This window comes from Abramis brama (assembly GCF_963993115.1).
Source record: "Abramis brama genome assembly, chromosome: 15".
Classification (NCBI taxonomy): Eukaryota; Metazoa; Chordata; class Actinopteri; order Cypriniformes; family Leuciscidae; genus Abramis; species Abramis brama.
This window is the reverse complement of record NC_139977.1, coordinates 34,343,814-34,364,034: the sequence shown is the minus strand read 5'-3', so window position 1 is coordinate 34,364,034 and position 20,221 is coordinate 34,343,814. Positions and strand designations below refer to the sequence as shown.

The 20,221-nt window shown below is 36.8% G+C and overlaps 1 protein-coding gene across 2 annotated transcripts in view; it reads right to left on the bottom strand.

Annotated features, from left to right (window-relative positions):
- The window catches only part of scarb2b (scavenger receptor class B, member 2b), a 40,488-nt gene extending 39,625 nt beyond the window's left edge, over positions 1-863 (bottom strand). The window contains exon 1 of one of the 2 annotated variants that reach the window (XM_084137587.1): positions 484-863. In XM_084137587.1, coding sequence (XP_083993713.1) covers positions 484-606 — 123 coding nt within the window. In that variant the 5' untranslated portion in view covers positions 607-863. The remainder of the gene's footprint in view (positions 1-483) is intronic. The other variant, XM_084137588.1, reaches the window with a different exon arrangement.
- Between the last annotated feature and the right edge of the window lie 19,358 nt (positions 864-20,221).

The window sequence follows — 20,221 nt, the reverse complement described above, 5'->3', positions numbered from 1 at the left end:
ATAATTAAGTAAAATTTAAATAAATAAATTATTTATTAAAAAACAATCAGTATAAAACACTAAAGTAAATAAATCACAAAAATGGTAATTAATAATATAAAAATAATCATATAAAACACTTACTAAATATTAAATAAATAAAAGAAAATAATACTTTAATTTAAAGTAAAAAAATAAACATGATTAATATAAACACTTAACACTAATATAAAAAATAATAATAAATACTTAAATAAAAAAATCACTATAAAATAGTTACTAAAAACTAAATAAATCATAAAAATGTTAAATTAAAAGAAAAAAACTTATGAATAATGTAAAAGACATAAAATACACATTTAAAATGAATAAGATTACAATATTTTGGCTGACAAAAAAAGTTCACAGTCATCAAGCCGCAATCAAACCCAAACCTCACACAGAGTAAGACACAAGCACTAATAAACTCCACAATGATGAATGGAGATGAAAACAGTCTCTCACCCTCTTCAGCTTGTTGTGGATCAAGGTCTGGAAAAAACCGGACACAAACAGTGCGATTCCCGAGACCAGGAGAAGAGCGCCGATGACTCCGGACGAGAACATGCAACAGGAGCCTTTCCTCATGGTGCAGGTGTAATAAAGCTGAGGCTGATGAAGCGATTCCTCTGCAGCAGCTGGACGTGTGTGTGAGGTTCTCCTCCTAAACACACACACACACACATACACACAGGGTTGAAAGTTCAGCACTTGCAGCAGATTTGCATGAGATAATAAATCAGCTGTGGCGTGTAGACTGTAATAGTGTTTGCCTCCAGAAGCTCTTCAGAAAAGTAAACGCGATCCAGCAGGCGGCTCAGTATTTGAATGAATGAGTGCAGTGTGAGGGCCGAGCGTCACCGAGAGTGGGAGGGAACTGAGAGAGAGAGAGAGAGAGAGAGAGAGAGAGAGAGAGAGAGAGAGAGAGAGAGAGAGCGAGAGCGAGAGAGAGAGAGAGAGAGAGAGAGCGAGAGAGAGAGAGAGAGAGAGCGAGAGAGAGAGAGAGAGAGAGAGGAGTGTCGCGTGTTTGGATTCCTGTACATGGATCAAGGTGACCGGACAGATTTAACTGGACCTTCTGTTGTGTGTAAATTCACAACTCTCATGAAAACAGATCATGTTTCACCACCAAAATCAAAGCAAACTTAAAAAAATATATGTTTTGCAAATAATATGTGTTGATTAATTTTTCTTATAAACACACACACACAAAAAACAACAACTTTTTCTTCTATGCATTTCTCTTGCTTCCTAATCTAATAAATAATGTTTATTGTTTGGCTCTTTGACAACTTGCTTAATGCATAAAAGTACATTTAAAATAATGTGCTTTTGAACTGAAAACAAATTATATAACAAATGTGATGTACATAAATTATGTTTTGCATAAAGCAACATTATGGAACATTATGACTTCATTGTGAAATTTATAAAAACGCATGATTATAATGCATGTAGATTTGTAATGTTGTCATTTGATTGAGTTTTATTTATCAAAATCAGCATGAATTAACTGCAGCACATCGAATACTAGCACAATATGTACGTTCTTTACAATTAAAATTACATAATAGAGCGGGAGGCAGATTGTGTTTAAAAAAATGTCACAATATAAAACGGTAATAATCATATAATTAACATTTTCTTTGTGATTTTGAGGTGAAATGGTGATTTTGATACATTTCATGTCATGTGCTTATGTGAACTTATGTGAAAAAGTTTCCATTAAGAATGTGTGTTTATATTCGTACATTTGGGGAAAAATGTGCAGTATTGTGTAATGCACTTTCCTGTTTCTTTTAATAACAGGGCGTGCAATGCACAAATCTTTAAATGTTTGAAGAAATACTCAAATATTTAGCAGAACACGCTTGTAAAGAAACTATTTTCCACACAAAGCTGTTTAATGAAACGTCCAACGAGACAAAACAGCTGCAAACATCATAAACAAACCCATGTGCAGGTCAAGGACTCTCTCTCTCTCTCTAACTCTTTCTCTATGTCTCTCTCTCTCTTTCTCTCTAACTCTTTCTCTATGTCTCTCTCTCTCTAACTCTTTCTCTATGTCTCTCTCTCTCTCTCTATGTCTCTCTCTCTCTATGTCTCTCTCTCTGTTTCTCAATGATCAGAACTTCAACAGTTCTCATTTTTCATGACCTCTGTGGCATTTCATGGTCTTTATTAAGGAATCTGGGAACTTTGTACCAAGTCACAGCAAATGCCAGGGGAAGTATGTGACCTACATGTGTCATATAGACTGAAGAACAAAGATCCACCCTGACTTCTCCACACGGATCCAGGCGTGGACGGACCGCACAGAGAGAGAGAACGAGAGAGAGAGGAGTGGAGCATGTTTGAGAAGGAACCGCATGTAGAGGTCAGTGAGCACAAGAGTTACAAGAGTTAAAGGGTCAAAAGCCTGCAGAATTCAAAGAGGAACTATTACGCCCTTTCACAAGTCTTGATTGTGTTTCAGTCTCTATTAGAACATGTTTTCCAGCTTGAATGTTGATTATTTCCTCATATTCTCCATTGTTGCGGCTCCTCTCTTCCCAGTCTGTCAGTAACGCTCTGTTCACTTCCTGTCTCTATGAAGCCCCTCCTTCTGAAAAGCACACTGTACTCTGATTGGTCGGCTGGAGCAGTGTGTTGTGATTGGTCGAGCGCTTCGAGCGTGTTTGGGAAATGTCCCGCCCCTTACCATAACCGCCAGTTTAACACACTACTAATTAACTCAACCAGGCCCCGCCCCTTTATTCTGCGTATGAATTATTATAATGAGGAATATTGTGACGTGTTCGTTCCCGGAAGAAACTCAAGACTTTTAACAATACAGAATGTTTCAAAGCAGCTTCACAGAAATAAACAGTAAAAATTTATGTAAAATTCATCGATTATGAAACAAGTTTAATCTCTAGTAATTATTCAGATCAATTCAGCTCATGTTTCTTCTCATCTGATATTGTCAGAATTCAATATTACTGAATATTAATCATCTTTTTTTTGGAGTATCTTGCACATAAGTTCAGTACCGTACCTTATGATACACCACGGTACCAACACAGTAGTTTTTTGTGAGACATTATTGTAATTTTTCAGATTTTTGCAGCAAAAATGACTGAATCTGCTGTGATTTTTCTGATGGGACATTTTTTTGTTATTTTGCAATGAAAACCCACCAATAATCATCATGCATTTCTGTAATTAGTATTAGCGACTGTACGAGCAATTAGCAGTAAATATATTTGTGCAATAATTACTGAAATCAACTGTGGTCAATACAGGTGCACAATCAATTCGTTATCTATATATCATTATTTAGGCCTACATTTGTTACATAATGCAGCACAATCAATTTGTTTTTGCTCAGAATTATGGATTTTAATAAGCTAAGATTGTTTTCACCCTGTTTTTGGCAGAAAATATGTTAAAAAAAATATATTGTTGTGAATATTCGCATTAATTCTTGCACTGCAAAACCCTTGAGGGACTGAATATTATTCAACTTCTTTATCAAGTGCTTTCTGAATATTTCATTTTTACTTTCCTGTTAACTGATCCTGTTTTATGATCATTAGGATTTTGTTTTTCATTGTGACATGATGTACAATTAAGTCAGTTAAGGTCAAATTTTGAGAGAGTGAGTGTGTGAGTCAGAAGTCATGTGTGTGAAGAAGTGTAAGGTCAGTTCAGAGGTCACACCCAGTGTTTGCACTTTCACCTGAATTCTCCGGGATCAAGTGACCCAGTGTCCAGAAGAACGAAGCACTTCCTCTTTTACAGGTGATTAGAGTCAAACATTCCAGAACAGCAGGAAACTGTTACCGTGGTTACCTCTGACCTCCATACAGCCCATAATCACACACGACTCTGAAGAAACATCTGATCATCAGGCTTCAGACATCTGACGCCTCCTACTGGTGAAACATCAAGAGACTTTAGGATTACTATGGAATTTAATATAAAAAGTAAACTGAAACTCTGTTTTCTTGTAAAACTCACTCCAATAATCTTCTTTTTACAGTGTAAGCTGAGTGTTTCCATTAATAACAGCGACTTAAGAATCCTTACACACCAGATTTACATGAGGAGGAGGAGGAGGAGGATCTAAATGCTCATTGTCTTCTTCACAGAGCTTCAATGGTGTTTGTATTCTGTTCACTGTGTGTGGAAGATGCAGACATCTTTTATTCAACCAATCCAGCGCTGTCGTCAAGGGGACGAACAGGAATGTCGCAGGTCCTGTGAGTGACGAGGGGCCTCACTAAGGTCCTTTACAGTAGAGTCTGATTACTGGCGCAGGAGGGGGTCCCATAATAATGAGCTCTCGCTCCCGGGAACTGAAGTGATGCCAACAAACAACCCGCTCTGCAGTCTATATATATATATATATGTACACACACAAACTTTTATTTTGGATGCGATTAATCGTTGCCCAGCACTAATATATATATATATATATATATATATATATATATATATATATATGTACATACATGCACATAAATACACATATCAATAATCACGGGTTATTACAGAACATGTAAATAAAGGTGTTTTTTCTTCACAAATCATTCTAATTTCTAATATTTTTTAAATAATATAGTTTTTAATTTTTACATAGGATCCAAAGTGTGTTTTGATCAGAAGTCCAAACATGTGACCATAGTATAAACACTAATGTGCTGATGCGTCCAGTGAAGCTCCACCCACTCCTGTTAATCATTCCCAGTATTTAGCAGATTCTGCACTTACATTCACTCGCTCAGAGTTTGATCAAAGCATCAGAAATATCACCGTTAATAGCAATGGAAGTTAAAGAGGATCGGGCCTCTACATCAGATCCTCCATTGTGTTTGCTTTCTGTTTGATTCGCACATGACCGTGAAACAACAATAGACGTTTAGGGGCCCAGATGAGATACATGAAACAAACAGGGGCCCGTGTGTTCACGTCATTTATAGGACTCACCCGTCTTTCTACAGCAGTGAGGAGTTTTCCAGGACAGGAATGTCTCTATTCCCTACAATTCCAGACACTAAACACACAAACACACACACTAGGGCTTCTGAGGGGTCCAGCATTTCTGGGGGTTGATTTTGGGAAGCGCTTCCCGGTATTCAGAAAAACAATGATGGGAACGCCAAGTTAGTATGTAAAGACAAAGATGTATATATATATATATAGTGCTGTGGTGAACACAAAAACACTAAACATGAGCTCACGGTTATTCTGATCTGCTTTCGGCTAGTTCTAAGACTGTTTTGCTAATTAGGGGTTCAAGCACGAAGTGCTGAAACCCTATTGTAATTGTACTGATTAGGGGTTCAAGCACGAAGTGCTGAAACCCTATTGTAATTGTACTGATTTTTATTATTATTATTTTTCTTCTGCCGTAAAACGCATCGTGCAGCCCAAACCGTAAGTGCTAGAGACTTGAAACTTTGCCAGATGGTAGTACAAAAATCGAGGAGAGGTTATCAAAATATGACCCCGATTGGCCCATAGGTGGCGCTACAGTGCAAAAAACAAAAAAAAATCATATTTTTGCTTAAATCTCATTAACCGTTTGTCACAGACTCAAGTGTCTTATATCATTGGAATCCTTGGGTCAAGCCGAACAAAAAAGGCCTCAAGGATTTCATTTCCGGTATGCAAATTTTCCGCCATTTTGAATTATGTCCAAAACCTACTTTTGCGAACTAGTCCCTGGTTTTGTGTCCGATCGGAACCAAACCAGTGCAGAAATGTTCTCTGGAGTCAGAATATCAATAATTATCGAAAAAAAGTTGAAATTTCGATTGACGGTCACTAAGGGGCGCCAAAATGTTTGAAGAAGGCGGTGCCTATTTTACTAAAATGGCTATAACTCCAGAAGTAAATGAGGTATCTTCACCAAACTCGGTACACCTGTTTAAGAGGTCAATCTGAGGTCATAGTATAAAGATTGCGGCGATTGGCCACATGGTGGCGCTATAACATGAAAAAAACATAAATCAGGCTGTAACCACCTGACCGTTAGTCCGATTGACTTGAAAATTGGTATGCAGTGTCTTGGTCCAAGCTGTCATGTATATCTATGAGGACATTGGTGTATCTCAAAAAACATGGCCGCCATCGGCCAATGAAGTTTGAGCACCTATTAGACAAGGTTAACGGAGGCCGATCGGAACAAAACTCGGTGGGCATGTTCGACTCATGGCCCTAGAGGTCTGTAAGAATTTTGAAAGAAATCGGCCACTAGTTGGCGCTAACGAGTTTTATGGCTCTGTAATCACGTGGTGTTACACTTATCATCACAAAATGCATATCATTTGATAGACCTGCTCATGCTGAACAACTTTGCCTCTAGAACCATTGCTGTCAATCAAACAGTTTATTAATTATTCACGAATATGTTAAAAACCTACTTTTGCGAACTAGTCCCTGGTTTTTCGCCCGATCGGAACCAGACCAGTCTAGGACAATTCTCTGGACTCTCTAGATCAATAATTATCAAAAAAAAGTTAAAATTTTGCTTTTGGTTGGCTATAAGAGGATCATTTATAAAATAGGCGTGTCCAAATACACTCAAACGTCTATAAAGCCTAAATAAAAACTCAGAACTTCACAAAAATTGATGGGCATATGTGAAATAACATGCTAAAGAAGCATGGAAATTTTTTTGGAGATCGGACCATAGGTGGCGCTATAACTGTTAAAAAGCTTTGAAAACCATATATTTCCTATGGTAAATTTCCTGTATTGGCTGTAAATGGACTTTTCCATCTATTATTTCAGTGGTTCAAAGCTTTCTAAATAAATCTTAATGTCTTAAATGCTTATGTGTTTAAAGGCCTTAAATGCTTGAACCCCGATAAATGCTGCTTGCAGCTTTAATTTTTATTATTAGGGGTTCAAGCACGAAGTGCTGAAACCCTATTGTAATTGTACTGATTTTTATTATTATTATTTTTCTTCTGCCGTAAAACGCATCGTGCAGCCCAAACCGTAAGTGCTAGAGACTTGAAACTTTGCCAGATGGTAGTACAAAAATCGAGGAGAGGTTATCAAAATATGACCCCGATTGGCCCATAGGTGGCGCTACAGTACAAAAAACAAAAAAAAATCATATTTTTGCTTAAATCTCATTAACCGTTTGTCACAGACTCAAGTGTCTTATATCATTGGAATCCTTGGGTCAAGCCGAACAAAAAAGGCCTCAAGGATTTCATTTCCGGTATGCAAATTTTCCGCCATTTTGAATTATGTCCAAAACCTACTTTTGCGAACTAGTCCCTGGTTTTGTGTCCGATTGGAACCAAACCAGTGCAGAAATGTTCTCTGGAGTCAGAATATCAATAATTATCGAAAAAAAGTTGAAATTTCGATTGACGGTCGCTAAGGGGCGCCAAAATGTTTAAAGAAGGCGGAGCCTATTTTACTAAAATGGCTATAACTCCAGAAGTAAATGAGGTATCTTCACCAAACTCGGTACACCTGTGTAAGAGGTCAATCTGAGGTCATAGTAAAAAGATTGCGGCGATTGGCCACATGGTGGCGCTATAACATTAAAAAAACATAAATCAGGCTGTAACCACCTGACCGTTAGTCCGATTGACTTGAAAATTGGTATGCAGTGTCTTGGTCCAAGCTGTCATGTATATCTATGAGGACATTGGTGTATCTCAAAAAACATGGCCGCCATCGGCCAATGAAGTTTGAGCACCTATTAGACAAGGTTAATGGAGGCCGATCGGAACAAAACTCGGTGGGCATGTTCGACTCATGGCCCTAGAGGTCTGTAAGAATTTTGAAAGAAATCGGCCACTAGTTGGCGCTAACGAGTTTTATGGCTCTGTAATCACGTGGTGTTACACTTATCATCACAAAATGCATATCATTTGATAGACCTGCTCATGCTGAACAACTTTGCCTCTAGAACCATTGCTGTCAATCAAACAGTTTATTAATTATTCACGAATATGTTAAAAACCTACTTTTGCGAACTAGTCCCTGGTTTTTCGCCCGATCGGAACCAGACCAGTCTAGGACAATTCTCTGGACTCTCTAGATCAATAATTATCAAAAAAAAGTTAAAATTTTGCTTTTGGTTGGCTATAAGAGGATCATTTATAAAATAGGCGTGTCCAAATACACTCAAACGTCTATAAAGCCTAAATAAAAACTCAGAACTTCACAAAAATTGATGGGCATATGTGAAATAACATGCTAAAGAAGCATGGAAATTTTTATGGAGATCGGACCATAGGTGGCGCTATAACTGTTAAAAAGCTTTGAAAACCATATATTTCCTATGGTAAATTTCCTGTATTGGCTGTAAATGGACTTTTCCATCTATTTTTTCAGTGGTTAAAAGCTTTCTAAATAAATCTTAATGTCTTAAATGCTTATGTGCTTAAAGGCCTTAAATGCTTGAACCCCGATAAATGCTGCTTGCAGCTTTAATTATTATTATTATTATTATTATTTTCCCCTAAAACGCATTGTGCAGACCAAACCGTAAGAGCTGGAACCTTGAAACTTGGCCAAATGGTAGTCCTCAATTTGGGGAGAACCTATAAAAGTATGACCCCGATTGGCCCATAGGTGGCGCTATAGCAACCAAAAGCGCAAAACTGCTCATAACTACTAGACCGTATGACGTAGACTCAAGTGTCTTATATCATTGGAAAGCTGGACGCCTGACGAACAAAACGTATATCTCCGATTTCATTTCCGCCATGATAGATTTTCCGCCATTTTGAATTTTGTCAAAAACATACTTTTGCGAACTAGTCCTAGGTTTTTCGCCCGATCGGAACCAAACCAGTGCAGAAATGTTCTCTAGAGTCTGAATATCAAAAACTATCGAAAAAAAGTTGAAATTTCGATTCACGGACGCTAAGGGCCGCCAAAACGTACGTTGTGGGCGGGGCCTATTTTACTAAAATGGCTATAACTCCAGAAGTAAATGAGGTATCTTCACCAAACTTGGTACACATGTGTAAGAGGTCAATCTGAGGTCACAGTAAAAAAATCGCGACGATTGGCCTCATGGTGGCGCTATAACATGAAAAAAACATAAAACAGGCTATAACCACCTGACCGTTAGTCCGATTGACTTGAAAATTGGTATGCAGTGTCTTGGTCCAAGGTGCCATGTATGTGTATGAGGACATTGGCGTATCTCAAAAAACATGGCCGCCATCGGCCAATGAAGTTTGAGCACCTATTAGACAAGGTTAACGGAGACCGATCGGAACGAAACTCGATGGGCATGTTCGACTCAAGGCCCTAGAGGTCTGTAAGAATTTTGAAAGAAATCGGCCACTAGTTGGCGCTAACGAGTTTTACGGCTCTGTAATCACGTGGTGTTACAAATATCCACACAATATGTATATCATTTGATAGATCTCCTCATCCTGAACAACTTTGCCTCAAGAACCATTGCTGTCAATCAAACCATTCATTAAATATTCGCAAACATGTTAAAAACCTACTTTTGCGAACTAGTCCTAGGTTTTTCACCCGATCGGAACCAGACCAGTCTAGGACAATTCTCTGGACTCTCTAGATCAAAAACTATCAAAAAAAAGTTGAAATTTTGCATTTGGATGGCTCTAATAGGGTCATTTATAAAATGGGCGTGGCAAAATACATTAAATATCCTATAAATCCTAAATAAAAACTCAGAACTTCACAAAAATCGGTGAGCATATGTGACATAACATCATTAACAAGCATGCCAAATTTTATGGAGATCGGACCATAGGTGGCGCTATAACTGTTAAAAAGCTTTAAAACCATATATTTCCTATGGTAAACTGCCTGTATTGGCTGTAAAAGGTCTTTTCCATCTCTGATCATATAATTTTCATATCATAATGTTCAAAACTAGTGCAATACAATTCTCTGGACTCACTAGGTCAATAATTGTCAGAAAAAGTTGAACTACTTCATTTGGATAGTTATAATAGGTTCACTTCAAAATGTAGCCTTTACCAAGTGTCCCCGAAAGCCTATATCTCTTTAATGAATGACTCAGACCTTCTTAAAAAGCCAGTGAAATATCACTCTGAACATGCATGAAAATTTTCAGACCGATCGGACAAAATTTGCCTCTATAACAGTTAAAAAGGTGAAAATTATATGAATATAATGGCATATTAAGCCAATAAGTTGTATTTTACTGCCCCCTGCTGTTTAAAATGTATAAAATCACTATTTTAACATTTACAATTACAATTACATTTAGTCAAAATCCATCCGTTAAAGTATTAGTATTGACAGTTTGATCACATCATATAGTTCAAATGTCTGTATCTACAACATAATGTGTTTGTGTAGTCTTAGGTTTCTGAATAAATTCTGAATCTTCTGATTAATAGCTTACAAAGACTTTGTGAAATGTTTATAGACCATTCAAATATATTTTCATTATGACATATCCCAATAGCATTGAAAAAACAACAACAACATTTGTCTTTGTGTGTGTGTGTGTGTGTGTGTGTGTGTGTGTGTGTGTGTGTGTGTGTGTGTGTGTGTGTAAGCATGCATTATTGAGTTAACATGGAAAAACTGATTTGATTTAGTGCAGAAAACTGGTAAAAATAATGAAATTTAAAGTGAAACTGAGCCAATAAGTGGTCTTCTAGTGCCCTCTGCTGGCCATTCTACTTATGAAGTCTTTTCACATGTGCTTTGTGCAAATCACTTATATAACAATAACTATTATAACAAAATCATATTTTGACAGTGTTTATCACTTCATTTGCACTGACACTTCACATAATTGCTAGTAATGTGGTAAATCATGGTAAATCACGCTAGAAACATGGTAAATCATAGTAAATCATACTAGAATGTGGTGTATCAAGGTAAATCATGCTAGAATCCTGGTAAATCATTCTAGAACGTGATATATCATGGTAAATCATGCTAGAACAGGGTAAATCATGGTAAACCATGGTAAATCATGATAAACTATGGTAAATCATGCTAGAATGTGGTATATCATGGTAAATCATGCTAGAACATGGTAAATTAAGGTAAACTAAGATAAATTCATGGTAAACTATGCTAGAACAGGGTAAATCATGATAAACTATGGTAAATCTTGCTAGAATGTGGTATATCATGGTAAATCATGCTAGAACATGGTAAATCAAGGTAAACTGAGATAAATTCATGGTAAACTATGCTAGAACAAGGTAAATCATGGTAAACCATGGTAAATCATGATAAACTATGGTAAATCATGCTAGAATGTGGCATATCATGGTAAATCATGCTAGAACATGGTCTTTTCCATCTATGATGTCATGCTTGCTAAATAAAACTTTATAACTTTTGATGCTTTTGTGCTTAAAGTCCTTAACGGCCTTAACTGCTTGAACCCCGATAAATGCTGCTTGCAGCTTTAATTATTATTATTATTTTCCCCTAAAACGCATCGTGCAGCCCAAACCGTAAATGCTGGAGACTTGAAACTCAGCCAAATGGTAGTCCTCAATTTGGGGAGAACCTATCAAAGTATGACCCCGATTGGTCAATAGGTGGCGCTATAGCAAGCAAAAGTATGAAATCAGCCATAACTCCTAGACGGTTTGTCATAGAATCAAGTGTCTTATATCACTGTAATCCTTGGCTCAAGAAGGTCAAAACGTATATCTCCGATTTCATTTCCGCCTGGGAAAATTTTCCGCCATTTTGAATTTTCTCAAAAACCTACTTTTGCGAACTAGTCCTAGGTTTTTCGTCCGATTGGAACCAAACCAGTGCAGAAATGTTCTCTGGAGTCTGAATATCAATAATTATCGAAAAAAAGTTGAAATTTCGATTCACGGTCGCTAGGGGGCGCCAAAACGTACGTTGTGGGAGGAGCCTATTTTACTAAAACGGCTATAACTCGAGAAATAAATGAGGTATCTTCACCAAACTCGGTACACATGTGTAATAGTTCAATTTGAGGTCACAGTAAAAAAATCGCGACGATTGAACAGTAGGTGGCGCTATAACTTGAAAAAAACATGAAAAGGGCTATAACCACCTGACCGTTTGTCCGATTGACTTGAAAATTGGTATGCAGTGTCTTGGTCCAAGGTGCCATGTATGCCTATGAGGACATTGACGTATCTCAAAAAACATGTCCGCCATCGGCCAATGAAGTTTGAGCACCTATTAGACAAGGTTAACGGAGGCCGATCGGAACGAAACTCGATGGGCATGTTCGACTCATGGCCCAAGAGGTCTGTAAAAATTTTGAAAGAAATCGGCCACTAGTTGGCGCTAACGAGTTTTATGGCTCTGTAATCACATGGTGTTACACTTATTGTCACAAAATGCATATCATTTGATAGATCTGCTCATGCTGAACAACTTTGCCTCTATAACCATTGCTGTCAATCAAACCGTTCATTAAATATTCGCAAACATGTTAAAAACCTACTTTTGCGAACTAGTCCTAGGTTTTTCGCCCGATCTGAACCAGACCAGTCTAGGACAATTCTCTGGACTCTCTAGATCAATAATTATCAAAAAAAAGTTGAACTTTTGCATTTGAGTGGCTGTAATAGGGTCATTTATAAAATGGGCGTTGCAAAATACACTCAAAAGCCTATAAATCCTAAATGAAAACTCAGAACTTCACAAAAATTGGTGAGCATATGTGACATATCATCATTAACAAGCATGCAAAAATTTTTGGAGATCGGACCAAATGTGGCGCTATAACAGTTAAAAGGCTTTAAAACCATATGTTTCCTATGGTAAACTGCCTGTATTGGCTGTAAATGGTCTGATCTGTAAAATGGTCTGTAAATCTCTGATCATATAATTTTCATATCATAATGTTCAAAACTAGTGCAATACAATTCTCTGTACTCACTAGATCAATAATTGTCAGAAAAAGTTGAACTACTTCATTTGGTTAGCTATAATAGGTTCACTTCAAAATGTGGCCTTTACCAAGTGTCCCCGAAAGCCTATATCTCTTTAATAAAAACAAGTCAGAACTTAAGAAGTTCTGCTCTTAAGAAGCATGAAAAATTTCAGACAGATCGGACAAAATTTGCCTCTATAACAGTTAAAAAAGTAAAAATGATATAACATGGCATATTAAGTCAATAAGTGGTATTGTACTGCCCCCTGCTGTCATTTCATCATACTACTCCCTAATATTGTTATATAATTCATATTTAGACTTTATAAAATCATTATTTTAACATTTACAATCACATTTTGTCAAAACTCATCTATTGAAGTATTACTATTGACAATTCTGTCAAATTAAGGAATGGAATCCTGAAACGAAAGTAAAAACGGAGGCCGCCATTTAGGCCACGCCCCCCCAGTACAAATTCACTCATAACTCGAAAACGGAAAGACGCTGCACGCTCAAATTTTGATGGTAAGGACCTCTCTTGATCGAAACGTATCGTCGCGGGCCTCGGGCCTTCCAGAGATAAAAGCCCTGAAATATATGCCTTTGAACGATCAGAACTCCCGGTCCCAATCGCCCAAAAACACCGCGATGGTCTCATTCAACAAGACTCCTCAAGCACTATCTATGCTCTGAGTTTCAGAATTTTTCGCCTTTTGGTTCCGGAGATATAAGTGATAAACCAAATTCCCATTCATTCATTCATTCATTCAATCAATCACTTCAACTGTTGCACCACTAGAAACACACCACTGTTGTCCACTGGAGGGAGCAGCAGGATTACACATGATCTTTTTATTCGCTTTCAGTATTGGGAAACAAACAAATGCTTTAAAAAGCAATCTTTTTTATTATGATGTTTTTTATTTTATTATGATATTTGTATATATTTTATTTTTTAATTTTTTATTATGATTATTATGAAGTTTTATATTATTAGATAAAGAAATGCCTATAGACAATTAAATATTATTATTATTATTATTATTATTACGGACTGGTAATACAGATCACAAAGAAATATGTGAAATGGTTAGACCATTAAAAGATATTTTCACAATATCACATCCTAAAAACATGGAAAACATATTTATCTTTGTGTGTGTGTGTGTGTGTGTGTGTGTGTGTGTGTGGATGTGTGTGTGGATGTGTTTGTGTTTGTGTGTGTCTGTGTGTGTAAGCATGCTTAATGGAAAGAACATGGAGAAACTGCTTTGTTTTACTGGTGGATAAAAAAGTCTTTCAAATGAAAGTGAGTCAATTAGTGGTCTTCTACTGCCCTCTGCAGGACATTCTACTTAATAAAATATTTTCACCTGTGCTTTTGCATTAATTTTTGTATAAAGTATATAATTACTTGCATGAAAATCACCTATTATAACACAATCATGTTTTGTCAAAGTTTATCACTTCATTTGTACTGAGCTCTCAGTTTGAACAATTCTGCCCCTCAATCTGAAAATGGTGTTATACAGAGGAGATTTGCAATTATCATTTTGTTACCTATCTTTTATTTTAAATATCTACATCTACAACAAAATGTGTGTGCATGTGTGTGTTCAAGCATGGTTAGTGTATTAAGTATTATTGTTTAAGTATTATTGTTTTCATTTACATTTTAACCACCAGATGAAGACCACTCATTGGTTCATTCTGCTCACTAAAATATTATTTTTCATTTTTTTTCCATTTGAAATATTGTTTAAACTTAATAAAATCATTAAAATAACATTTCAAATCATATTTTGTCTGTTTATAAATCCCACAGACTCACATTGGCTGCAATACTAATGTTTTTGTAAGACACAGACCTGATAGTCTAATCTGTGTGTATTGTGCATATATTATTGATATTATTACTATTGCAAATCATGTTATTGTAACTCATATCTTAATAGAATATTATTTAGGGGTTCAAGCACGAAGTGCTGAAACCCTATTGTAATTGCCCTGATTTTTAGGGGTTCAAGCACGAAGTGCTGAAACCCTATTGTAATTGTACTGATTTTTATTATTAGGGGTTCAAGCACGAAGTGCTGAAACCCTATTGTAATTGCTCTGATTTTTATTATTATTATTTTCCCCTAAAACGCATCGTGCAGCCCAAACCGTAAATGCTGGAGACTTGAAACTCAGCCAAATGGTAGTCCTCAATTTGGGGAGAACCTATCAAAGTATGACCCCGATTGGTCAATAGGTGGCGCTATAGCAAGCAAAAGTATGAAATCAGCCATAACTCCTAGACGGTTTGTCATAGAATCAAGTGTCTTATATCACTGTAATCCTTGGCTCAAGACGGTCAAAACGTATATCTCCGATTTCATTTCCGCCTGGGAAAATTTTCCGCCATTTTGAATTTTCTCAAAAACCTACTTTTGCGAACTAGTCCTAGGTTTTTCGTCCGATTGGAACCAAACCAGTGCAGAAATGTTCTCTGGAGTCTGAATATCAATAATTATCGAAAAAAAGTTGAAATTTCGATTCACGGTCGCTAGGGGGCGCCAAAACGTACGTTGTGGGAGGAGCCTATTTTACTAAAACGGCTATAACTCGAGAAATAAATGAGGTATCTTCACCAAACTCGGTACACATGTGTAATAGTTCAATTTGAGGTCACAGTAAAAAAATCGCGACGATTGAACAGTAGGTGGCGCTATAACTTGAAAAAAAACATGAAAAGGGCTATAACCACCTGACCGTTTGTCCGATTGACTTGAAAATTGGTATGCAGTGTCTTGGTCCAAGGTGCCATGTATGCCTATGAGGACATTGACGTATCTAAAAAAACATGGCCGCCATCGGCCAATGAAGTTTGAGCACCTATTAGACAAGGTTAACGGAGGCCGATTGGAACGAAACTCGGTGGGCATGTTCGACTCATGGCCCTAGAGGTCTGTAAAATTTTTGAAAGAAATCGGCCACTAGTTGGCGCTAACGAGTTTTATGGCTCTGTAATCACGTGGTGTTACACTTATAGTCACATTATGCATATCATTTGATAGATCTACTCATGCTGAACAACTTTGCCTCAAGAAACATTGCTGTCAATCAAACCGTTCATTAAATATTCGTGAACATGTTAAAAACCTACTTTTGCGAACTAGTCCTAGGTTTTTCGCCCGATCGGAACCAGACCAGTCTAGGGCAATTCTCTGGACTCTCTAGATCAATAATTATCGAAAAAAAGAAGAAAATTTTGCTTTTGTTTGGCTATAACATGATCATTTAGAAAATGGGCGTGTCAAAATACACTCAAACGTTTATAAATCATAAATAAAAACTCAGAACTTTACAAAAATTGATGAGCACATGTGACATAACATGCTAAAGAAGCATGGGAATTTTTATGGAGATTGGACCATAGGTGGCGCTATAACTGTTAAAAAGCTTTAAAACAATATATATTCTATGGTAAATTGCCTGTATTGGCTGTAAATGGTGTTTTCCATTTATGATCTTATAATTTTCAAATCATAATATTCAAATCTAGTGCAGTACAATTCTCTGGACTCTCTAGATCAATAATTATCAGAAAAAGTATAACTTCTTCATTTGGATGGCTATAATAGGGTCACTTTAATATGTAGCCTTGACCAAGTGTCCCCAAAAGCCTATATCTTTTAAATATCTTTCAGATCTAGTCAGAACATGTTACTCTTAACAAGCATGAAAAATTTCAGACAGATCGGACAAAATTTGCCTCTATAACAGTTAAAAAGGTAAAAATGATATAACATGGCATATTAAGCCAATAAGTGGTATTGTACTGCCCCCTGCTGTCATTTCATCATACTACTCCCTAATATTGTTATATAATTCATATTTATACTTTATAAAATCATTATTTTAACATTTACAATCACATTTTGTCAAAATGCATCTATTGGAGTGTTACTATTGACAATTGTTTTACATTTAGAAAACGAAAGTAAAACCTTGTCCGCCATTTAGGCCACGCCCCCCCAGTACAAATTCACTCATAACTCGAAAACGGAAAGTCGCCGCGCGCTCAAATTTTGATGGTAAGGACCTCTCCGGGCTCTTGATCGAAACGTAGCGTCGCGGGCCTCGGGAGCGCGCCCCCCCCACGGAACGCTAGTCCGCGGGACCCCCGACTTTGAACGGCCGTAACTCCCGAACCAGATCACCCCGAACCTTGTGTGAGGGCTCATTGGAAAGGGCCCATCCTTGGCTAGCTTCGATTCAAATGTGGTGTAATTTGCCCTCGGCATTCCAGAGAAAACTGCTCCAAAAGACATGCCTTTGAATGGTCATAGCTCCCGGCCCCAATCGCCCAAAAACACTGTGATGGTCTCATTCAACAGGGCTCCTCAAGCACTATCTATGCTCTGAGGTTAAGAATTTTTCGCCATCTGGTTCCCGAGATATAAGTGAAAAAACTAATTCCCATTCATTCACTTCAATTGTAAGATGGAGGCTGTAATTCCACTGTTGTCAACTAGAGGGAGCAGCAGTATTAGACATAGTATTAATCTTTTTATCAGCTTTCAGCTTTGGCCAACAAGCAAATGCTTAAAGCTATTTATTATTATTATTACTGATAATACAGATCACAAAGAAATATGTGAAAATGGTTAAGACCATTTAAAGATATTTTCACAATAACATCCCAAAAACATTGAAAACATATTTGTCTTTGTGTGTGTGTGTCTGTGTGTGTAAGCATGCTTAATGGAAAGAACATGGAGAAACTGCTTTGTTTTACTGGTGGATAAAAAAGTCTTTCAAATGAAAGTGAGTCAATTAGTGGTCTTCTACTGCCCTCTGCAGGACATTCTACTTATAAAAATATTTTTACCTGTGCTTTTGCATACATTTTTAGACTATATAAAATTGCTTGCATGAAAATCACCTATTATAACACAATCATGTTTTGTCAGTTTATCACTTCATTTGTACTGAGCTCTCAGTTTGAACAATTCTGCCTCTCAGTGATTAATTTGAAATCTGAAAATGGTGTTATACGGAGGAGATTTGCAATTATCATTTTGTTACCTATCTTTAATTTAAAATATCTACATCTACAACCAAATGTGTTTGCATGTGTGTGTTGAAGCATGGTTACTGTATTAAGTATTATTGTTTAAGTATTATTGTTTTCATTTACATTTTAACCACCAGAAGACCACTCATTGCTTCATTCTGCTTACTAAAATATTATTTTCCAGTTAGTTTCCATTTGAAATATTGTTTAAACTTTATAAAATCATTAAAATAACATTTCAAATCATATTTTGTCTGTTTATAAATCCCACAGACTCACATTGGCTGCAATACTAATGTTTTTGAAAGACACAGACCTGAGAGTCTAATCTTTGTGTATTGTGCATATAGTATTGATATTATTACTATTGCAAATCATGTTATTGTAACTCATATCTTAACAGAATATTATTTGTAATTTTAATTCTTTATTTCTTAATTGTTTTTTTCTGATTACTACAGATATTATCAACAAAGATATCAACTACACCTTCACTTTTAATATTGATAAGCTGCACACACAGCGCAATCACACACCCACTAATGCATTCAAATAAATGTAATCTTACTGTGCTACTTTATTTGTACATGATTAGAATGAACAGACATCTAAGAATATTTTTCTTCTTTTGTTAAAGCCATTTCAGACTACAAGTAAGCATTATATTACTAATCAACTATTTTAAAGGTGCCATACAATTGAAAACTGTATTTATCTTGGCATAGTTGAATGGTAAGAGTTCTGGACAAGGAACTGACATACCGTGAGCCTCAAACACCATTGTTTCCTCCTTCATGTGTAAATCTCCTGTTTGCAAAAGACCGCTGAAAAATGAGTGAATCCCAGCATAACACTGACTGTGACGTTGGAGTCAGGATCATTAATATTTATACCCCCCAAATTTGCATATACCAGCCCATGTTCTAGGCCAGGCAGTGTTAACGTGGACCTGCACAGCTGAATCATCAGAAGATCTGCAGGTATTGTGAAGAAGCAAGCAAGGACAATAGTGAAAATGGCAGATCATGGATATAAATGTTATGTTCGAGGCTGTGCTGCAGATTTGAGAACTTTTCATTCCCTTCCCACAAAACTGTCAACAGGCATGGTTGATGTTTACAACAGGATACCTCACCATTTTAATTCAAAGCTGTTAGTTTGCTCTGCCCATTTTACCACAGACAGTTTTTCTAACCTGGGAGTGGGACAATATCAAGCAGGTTTCGCTCATCGTTTGATACTGAAGAAGGGGGCAGTTCCAACTAATGTTATATTTCCATTACAACCCCTACCGCAAGCAGAAAGTAACATTAGTGATTTTATCCACTACTTGACTGTTGAAGACATTTCTGTTTCAGAGATATCAGAGAACAATTTAAAATATATCAATGCATTCTACAGCACCTTTAAAATAATTATTTAAAATGGAGATCAGGCCATATAATCACAAAAACAGGAAAAGGGTTATAACCACCTGACCATTAGTTCGATTGACTTTAAAATTGGCATGCAGTGTCTTGGTCCAAGGTGCCATGTATGTCTATGCCGCCATCGGTTTTTAGCCCGATCGGAAATATACCAGTGCAGTACAATTTTCTGGAAGCTCTAGATCAATAATTATATAAAAAACTTAAACTTTACCCATTGGGTAGCCATAACAGGATCATTTAGAAAATGGTTATGGCAAAAAACACTCAAAAGCCTGTAAATCCTAAACAAAAACTCAGACAACTCACTAAACTGCCTTATGTGCTTAAAGACCCTAAATGCTTGAACCCCGCTAAATGCTGCTTGCAGCTTTAATTATTATTATTATTATTATTATTATTTTCCCCTAAAACGCATCGTGCAGACCAAACCGTAAGAGCTGGAACCTTGAAACTTGGCCAAATGGTAGTCCTCAATTTGGGGAGAACCTATCAAAGTATGACCCCGATTGGCCCATAGGTGGCGCTATAGCAACCAAAAGCGCGAAACTGCTCATAACTACTAGACCGTATGACGTAGACTCAAGTGTGTTATATCATTGGAAAGCTGGACGCCTGACGAACAAAACGTATATCTCCGATTTCATTTCCGCCATGATAGATTTTCCGCCATTTTGAATTTTGTCAAAAACATACTTTTGCGAACTAGTCCTAGGTTTTTCGCCCGATCGGAACCAAACCAGTGCAGAAATGTTCTCTAGAGTCTGATTATCAAAAACTATCGAAAAAAAGTTGAAATTTCGACTCACGGACGGTAAGGGGCGCCAAAACGTACGTTGTGGGAAGGGC